At 66.8% G+C, this 7526-nt stretch overlaps 1 protein-coding gene across 1 annotated transcript; it reads left to right on the plus strand.

The window, feature by feature from the left end:
* The first annotated feature begins 90 nt into the window (after nucleotides 1-90).
* On the plus strand, nucleotides 91-6740 carry VSIG10L2 (V-set and immunoglobulin domain containing 10 like 2). The gene is made up of 12 exons (XM_074561019.1): nucleotides 91-523; nucleotides 616-966; nucleotides 2387-2671; nucleotides 3654-3929; nucleotides 4120-4401; nucleotides 4667-4927; nucleotides 5038-5334; nucleotides 5424-5726; nucleotides 6003-6125; nucleotides 6199-6223; nucleotides 6313-6434; nucleotides 6532-6740. Exons 1-12 carry the CDS (start codon nucleotides 448-450, stop codon nucleotides 6606-6608), a joined length of 2478 nt encoding a protein of 825 aa, XP_074417120.1. The 5' UTR covers nucleotides 91-447; the 3' UTR covers nucleotides 6609-6740.
* The last annotated feature ends 786 nt before the right edge of the window (nucleotides 6741-7526 follow it).

Raw genomic sequence — 7526 nt, forward strand, 5'->3', positions numbered from 1 at the left:
CCCCCCCCCCCCACCCCCGCCATGAATGTTTGATGGGCCGGGGTGCGGCGGAGAGCGGGGGATGAAATATCAAACCCCGCCGAGCGCCCGGCTTCCCCCGGCGCCCAGACCCCGTGTTTTCAATCTTTGAGGGGGGGGGGATGGGGGGGGGATGGGGGCAGCAGCTTATTTTCCCCTCTTTTAGCCCCAAAATCTTGGGGGGGGGGCGTGTAACGTGAATAAATTTTCTCTCTGCTGGGAAGGAGGTGATGCTGCCACTCCTGCGACGAGCGCGCCCATCCTCAGCCCTGAGATTGCAGGGGTCGGGTTCTTCCCCCCGCCGCCTCCCCCCCCCCCAACCTTACCCAGGTTTATAAATAATTAAGGGTTAATCAGGGCCGGGCTTAATTACCCAGGGGTAACCCGAGAGGAGCGGCCCTGCTTGGGCTCGGTGCCGGACATGGCGCCATGGAGCGCAGCCGGGCACTGCCGCCGCCTCGGAGGGGACCCTGGATCCTCTGCCTGCTGCCGGCGCTGGCGGGGGGTGAGCAGAGATCCCCCCCCCACCACCATTTCCCCCTTCCCCAAATTCTCCCCGAGCCGAGACCCGACGGACTCGTTGCGCCCCTGGGCCAGGTCAGCTGCTGGCGGCCGGCGACGCGGCTTACGAGGAGCGGAGGGTGACGGGGGTGCGGGGCCGGGCGGTGGAGCTGAGCTGTGGGCCGGCGACAGCGGCGCCGCCGGCCGTGGTCTTCTGGAGCTTCGCGGGGGGCTCGGGGCCGCCGCGGGCCGTGGCGGTGGGCTCGGGCTGGCAGGTGGCGGTGGCCAGCGGCGCGGGGACGCTGGGCCGGGTGACCCTGCGCAACGGGACGCTGGAGCTGCGGGAGCTGCGGGCGGCCGCCCAGGGACGCTTCCTCTGCCAGGGGCTCTTCCCGGAGCCGGGCCGGCTCCGCGTGGGCTACGCCGCCGTCCTCCTGCGCGTCCTGGGTAAGCCGCCGGTGACCTTCCCGCCGCACCCCACTAGCCACAGGCCGGCCAGCATTGCCTTCCCCTGGCTTGCTGGGAAGCATCCCCTCGCTCGCTAGCCAGTACAGACGTCCACTGGCCAACGCAGAGTGCTACTGGCTGATGAAGCACCCCACTAGCCAATGAAGGGCCCCACTAGTCAACAGAGCATGGGACTAGCCAGTGTAGAGCCCCCACTAGCCAAGGTGGTGGCCCACTAGCCAATGAAGAGTCCCCACTAGGCAGTGTAGAGCCCCCACTAGTCAACAATGCGTTCCACTAGCCAACGTAGAGCCCCACTAGCCAACAAAGCATGGGACTAGCCAGTGCAGAGCCCGCACTAGCCAAGGTGGTGGCCCACTAGCCACTGAAGAGTCCCCACTAGGCAGTGTAGAGCCTCCACTAGTCAACGTAGAGCCCCACTAGCCAACAAAGCATTCCACTAGCCAGTGTAGAGCCCCCACTAGCCAAGGTGGTGGCCCACTAGCCAATGAAGAGTCCCCACTAGGCAGTGTAGAGCCCCCACTAGTCAACAAAGCGTTCCACTAGCCAACGTAGAGCCCCACTAGCCAACAAAGCATGGGACTAGCCAGTGCAGAGCACCCACTAGCCGAGGTGGTGGCCCACTAGCCAATGAAGAGCCCCCACTAGTCAACAAAGCGTTCCACTAGCCAACGTAGAGCCCCACTAGCCAACAAAGCATGCCACTAGCCAGTGCAGAGCCCCCACTAGCCAAGGTGGTGGCCCGCTAGCCAATGAAGAGTCCCCACTAGGCAGTGTAAAGCCTCCACTAGTCAACGTAGAGCCCCACTAGCCAACAAAGCATGCCACTAGCCAGTGCAGAGCCCCCACTAGCCAATGAAACACGCCCCTAGCCAACAAAGGGCCCCACCAGTCAGTGAAGCATGCCACCAACGTACCACTAGCCAATATAGCACCCCACTAGCCAGCAAAGCACCCTACTTGCCAACATAGCATCCCACTAGCCAACATAGCACCCCACGAGCCAATGTAGTGCCAAACTAGCCAACACAGCACCTCACTAGCCAAAATAGCTCACCACTAGCTAATGAACTCCCCTGCCTCCAGCCAATGTTGTGCCCCACTAGCCATCCCCATCACCTTACCGTGGCCAACCCAGCATCCCACCAGCCCGTAACTGGTCTTATTGGCCCACACATAGCCGCTCCAGCTAGTCCCCATGCCCACAGCCAGGCCGCCCCCTCACTAGCCTATAGACATTCTCACTAGCCATCCCGCTAGCCACTAGAGCGCCTCACTAGCCGATAAATCATCTGGGCTGGAAAGATCCGGGTGGGACCGTAGGAACGAGGGGGCCACCAGCAGGACCAGGGGAGGTGGCCGGCAGCTTCGGGGGCCGCTCATGGCTCGGTGCCCCCAGTGCCCGTCTCCAAGCCCTTCGTACGGCCGACGGCGGCGGCGGCGGCCGAGGGGGCAGCGGTGGCCCTGACGTGCTCCGTGCGGGAAGGGACGGAGCCGCTGAGCTTCTCCTGGCAGCACCGGGAGCCCCGGGGGGGTCCCTCAGCGTCCCCCGCGGGGCTGGGGGGCTCCGGGGAGGAGCTGCGCCTGACGCCCGCCAACCGCAGCCACGCCGGCTGGTACGCCTGCACCGTGGGCAACGAGGTCAACAACCACACCAGCGAGCCCGTCTACCTGGACATCGTCTGTGAGTGCCCCGGGGCTCCGTCCCACCTCCTCAGGGGGTGGCCCGAGGTGGGCACCAGCTGTGGGGGCATCCTCAGGGCTGGAGATGCCACCGTGGCCACCATGGTATGCCCATGGCCACCAAGCATCCTGCCATCATGGTACGTCCGTAGCTACCATGCACCCTGCCACCATGATGCCACCACGGTACAGCCACAGCCACCATGGCATGGCCATTGCCAACAACCATGTCGCCACTACGACGCATCCATGGCCACCATGATGCATCCATGGCCTCCATGGCCACCACAATGCATCCATGGCCACCATACACCATGCCACCTCCACAGCCACTATGCCACCATAGTGCCTCCACGGGCACCATGCACCACGGTACATCCATGGCCACCAAGCCATGGACACCACGACGCCACCATGATGCAGCCATGGCCACCATGCGCCCCACCGCCGTGATGCCTCCATGGCCATTATGCACCCCACCATCATGATGCCTCCATAGCCGCCATGACATGCCCATGGCCACCATGCACCATGCCACCATAGCCACCATGACATGCCCATGGCCACCATGCACCTCGCTGTCGCGGTACCTCTATGGCCACCATGCCAGCATGGCATACCTATGGCCACCACTACGGTGTGTCCACGGCCACCATACACCATGCCACCTCCACAGCCACCATAGTGTCTCCACGGCCACCACGCACCACGGTACCTCCATGGCCACCAAGCATCCTGCCACCATGGTGTGTCTATAGCTACCACGGTACATCCATGGCCACCAGGCATCCTGCCACCATGATGCCTCCATGGCCACCACACACCACAGTACGTCCCTGGCCACCCTGTGTCACGGTGCGTCCACAACCACCATGGCTCCCCCCTTTCTAAGGAGGCTTCCCAGGCTGGTTTCCCACCCGTGGGAGGGCTGCGTCCCCTCTGTGGGGACGTCCCCGTGGCTAAAGGGCCCCGTGTCACCGCAGACGGCCCCGACGAGCCGGCCATCAGCGTGGAGCCCTTCTCCCCCGAAGCGGGGGGCTTCTCGGTGGGCGAGCGGGAGGACGTGGTGCTGAGCTGCCTGGCTCCCTCCAACCCCCCCAGCCGCTACGTCTGGCTCCACAACGGTTCCCAGGTCCACACCGGCCAGACCTACGTCATCGCCGCCATCGCCCGCGCCCAGGCGGGCACCTACACCTGCCTGGCCGAAAACACCCACCTCCAAACCCGCACCCAGGCCACCATCGTCCTCACCGTCTACTGTAAGTAACCCTGGCAGGGGGGAGACCCCGGCGGGTCGTGTCCCCCCCCAGGGCGAGATGGACCAACCCGGCTCCCCGGTGAGGATGGGGGCGCGAGGGGTAATTGGGGTGATGGGGTGGGGAGGGAGGGGTAAAAGCGGGGTGGGGACAATTCCCCCCGCCCTACCCCGGCGCTGATGGTCTCCTGCAGATCCACCAGCCGGGAGCCCCAGCTGCTCTGCCCAGGCCACCGGTGACCCGCAGGAGGTGGCCCTGCGGTGCCGCTGGCCGGGGGGCTTCCCCCCAGCACGGCTGCGCTGGGTGGGCCCCCAGGAGGAGGAGGAGGAGGAGGAAGAAGAAGGGGGGATGGGGACGAGTTTTTCCATGGCCACCAGCATCCAGCCGGGGGCGGCCACCAGGAACGGCAGCTCCTTCTCCTGCCTGGCCTCCCACCCCGCGCTGCCGCAGGGGGCTGCCTGCGGGACCACCCTGTGTGAGTGCGGACGGGTCCGTCCCCCCCCCCACCCCCCCGCCAAAAATCCCTTCCTGACCCCCCCCCCCTCCCCCCCCGGCACCCCTGTGCCACGGCCGCGCCATACGGTGGACGCTGCCTCGGCTGGGACCTCCATCTTGCTCCAGAACGGGGACCCCCATGTCCTGAGGAGGGGGGGGCGGGGATGGTGGTGGTCCCCGTTTTGGGGGGGGCCGCTCCAGCAGAACATCAGGATACCCCGCCCTGACGCCTCTCCATCCCGCAGGGGTCCCGGCCGGCGGCCCCTCCTGCACGGCAGCGGCCACCAAGGGTGACGAGTACGTGATGCTGCGGTGCCGGTGGGAGGGGGGGACGCCGCCGGTCACCTTGCGCTGGCGGGACGGCGGGGGCCGGGCCTTGGGGGACCCCTCGCCCTCCGCTGCCGTCCTGGTGCTGAGCGCCGCCGACGGCCTGCGGGGACGGGATTTCGTCTGCGCGGCCGCCCACCCGCTGCGGGCCACCGGCGCCGAGTGCCGCCTGCGGCTGGGTAAGCCCTCGCTGCGCCGCGGCGGGGTCACGCAATCCCGGCGGCGGGGTCATGCATCGCCGCCGACACCTTCGCGTGTCCCCCCCCCCACACACTTTGTCACCCCGCAGACGTCCCCGAGCTGGAGGCGGAGAGGAGCGAGGTGGCGGTGCTGGAGGGCGGCGCGGCGCGGTTGGCGTGCCGGCGTGGCAGCGGCGGTGGCAGTCTGGGTGCCAGCGTGGTTTGGCACGACCCCGAGGGGCGGGAGGTGACGCCGGGGGTGGCCAAGTACCAGCTGGAGCGGGGCGAAACGTGGGTCAACCTCACCGTGCGGGACGCCGAGTGGCCGGGGGACGGCGGGATCTACCGCTGCGTCGCCGCCAACGCCGTGGGCACCGCCAGCCTCCCCGTCCGCCTCCGCGTGGACCGTGAGTCCTGGGAGGGGGGCCCAGGGTGGGCTTGGAGGGAGGCGGGGAGGGGGTTCAGCCCCGTCCTGCCACGCGCCGTCTCGCCACAGGGTACCCGGCCCCCCCCAACGTCACCATCAGCAAGCTGCGGTACACGCGGGCGCGCACCGAGGTGCGGCTGGAGTGGCGGACGCAAGGCGCCGGCAACCTCACCGGCTTCGTGGTGCAGCGGCGCCAAGCCAAGAAACCCCCCCGGCGGGCGCCCGGCCCCTGGGAAACGGCCGCCGGCGACATCGAGCCCCACTCCCGCGACCGGCGCCTGGGGGGGCTGGACCCCACCGTGGTCTACGCTTTCCGTGTCCTGGCCGTCAACCACCGGACGGCCGGGCACCCCTCCGAGGTGCAGACACCAGGTGAAGTGCGGGGCGGGGGGACGCTGCTCCGTGGGGGCAGAGCAGGGTTTGAGCGGAGAAGGGTGACATTTGCATCCCGGAGGAGCTGAGGTGCCAAGTAGGAGCAGCCATCAGTAGGTTTCAGAGTGAACAGGAACAGGGGCCCGCCTCCCCCTGCCTTTCTGGGCTCCGCCAGGCCTTGGCCGGCTGTGCCTGCTGCCTCCTCTCCCTCTGGGTGCCTCGTTAGCCTAATTAGCCCTGGGGAGGACAGGCTGACGAGCCACCACTCTCTTCCAGCCGAGCCTCCCTTCGAGGCCTACCCGGCGGTGACGGGGGCGGCAGTGGTGGGGATGCTGGTGGCCACCGCAGCGTCATTCCTGGCCGTGCGCTGGCTTGCCCACCACCGGGACACCCTCCCACGTGAGTGCCGGGGGGGGCGGCGTGGGGGGCACAGCAAGACCGCAGCCCCCACCTCGCCTCTCTCCATCCCCAGGTCTGCACGACCTGCTCTTCCGCACGTGAGTGACCAAACGCCCTGACCCCACAACTGCCACCGGCCCCGCACGGGTGAGACCCCCCCCCCCGCCTTGTCCCCCCTCCCCGCCAGGGCTGGCCCCGGCGCCCAGGAGCCCATCGGCACACCGGAGGACGCCGAAACAGCCGCAAGCAGGGAGGAAGGAGCAGCAGCGGCGGCACCAGGAGAGCCGGCTGCCCCCGGCCCAGCGGCAGGTAACGGCACCCACGGGGCGAGCAGAGGGTCGAGCCACCCGCCCCCGGTGAGCCGGCACCCACCCGCGGCCCCCGGGGGCTCTCCCGGCCCTTGCAGAGCCGCTCGCGGAAGCGCCGGACGCCGCAGCCGACCCCCCGGTTAACGTCACCATCACCGTGACAGCAACGCCCTGACCTCTCCGCCCTTTTTCCCCCCTCTTTATTTCCCTTTCCTCCCCTTGTTTCGCGCCAGGCAGCACCTGGCAGCGCCGCGATGCCGCTCGGCCCTTGGCATTAATAAAGCCGGGAAGGCTGGAAAAATCTCTGTAATCCAGACCCGGTACAAAAAAAAAAAAACAACCAAGAAAAACCCCAAAAAACAGGCTCTGGGGGCTTTTCTAACCCCCAAAAATCGGGAGGAGCGGTGAAAATCGTGATACAGCGCCGGCGAGGCGTCGCCAGAAGCCTGGCGCCAGGTTCTACCCGGTTTTAGGCGCTGGGGAGAGGGCAGCCGGCTCTAAACAGCACCGTAGCACCCGCTGAACCTCCCCCTCCGGCTCCGCCTCGAGCCTTCCGTTATTCGCGGGGCTAAAATAAAACGTTTAGGCTAAAATAAATATTTTTTCAACCCCCCCGGGAGAAAGGAAAAAAAAAAAAACAAAAAAAAAAACCACCAACTCCCCGAGGGCCAAAGCTCCGCTCTCAGCCCCAGGACGTGCGGTGGCGGAGGCGGGTTTGGGATGGCGCTGGGTTTTACGCAGTGCCAGGAGAGCCACAAAGCTCTGGTGGGGGTCAGGGAGGGGTCCTCGCCTTCACCCCCAACTCCCCAGCTTCAGGCCAACGGTAAAAACAGGAATTAGAGACGGTTCGTCCCCAGGTCGGTGCACGCGCAGAGGGAGACACAAGCCCAAGGGAAAGGGCTGAGCCGGCCCCAGCTTTCCTCGCCCTCGTCCGCTGGTGCGCGAGATAAACGAGAGCGTCTTTGGGCCTTTTCTTCCGTGTTTGGTCAATAACCCGTTTGGGAAGCGTCAAGCGATGAGATCCAACCTCGCGCTTCAGCGCCCCGGGGAGTATCGATCCCCACTCCCGCCACAAAGCAGCGTCACTCTCTCT

This window comes from Larus michahellis, chromosome 17 (genome assembly GCF_964199755.1).
Source record: "Larus michahellis chromosome 17, bLarMic1.1, whole genome shotgun sequence".
NCBI classification, from domain to species: Eukaryota; Metazoa; Chordata; class Aves; order Charadriiformes; family Laridae; genus Larus; species Larus michahellis.

Excerpts from the sequence above, each read along its gene's own strand:
- VSIG10L2 (XM_074561019.1), top strand. The coding sequence starts at position 448 with ATGGAGCGCAGCCGGGCACTGCCGCCGCCTCGGAGGGGACCCTGGATC. Across the intron at positions 5,727-6,002 it reads CTCCGAGGTGCAGACACCAG|CCGAGCCTCCCTTCGAGGCC; the intron begins GTGAAGTGCGGG and ends ACTCTCTTCCAG. Across the intron at positions 6,126-6,198 it reads CCACCGGGACACCCTCCCAC|GTCTGCACGACCTGCTCTTC; the intron begins GTGAGTGCCGGG and ends CTCCATCCCCAG.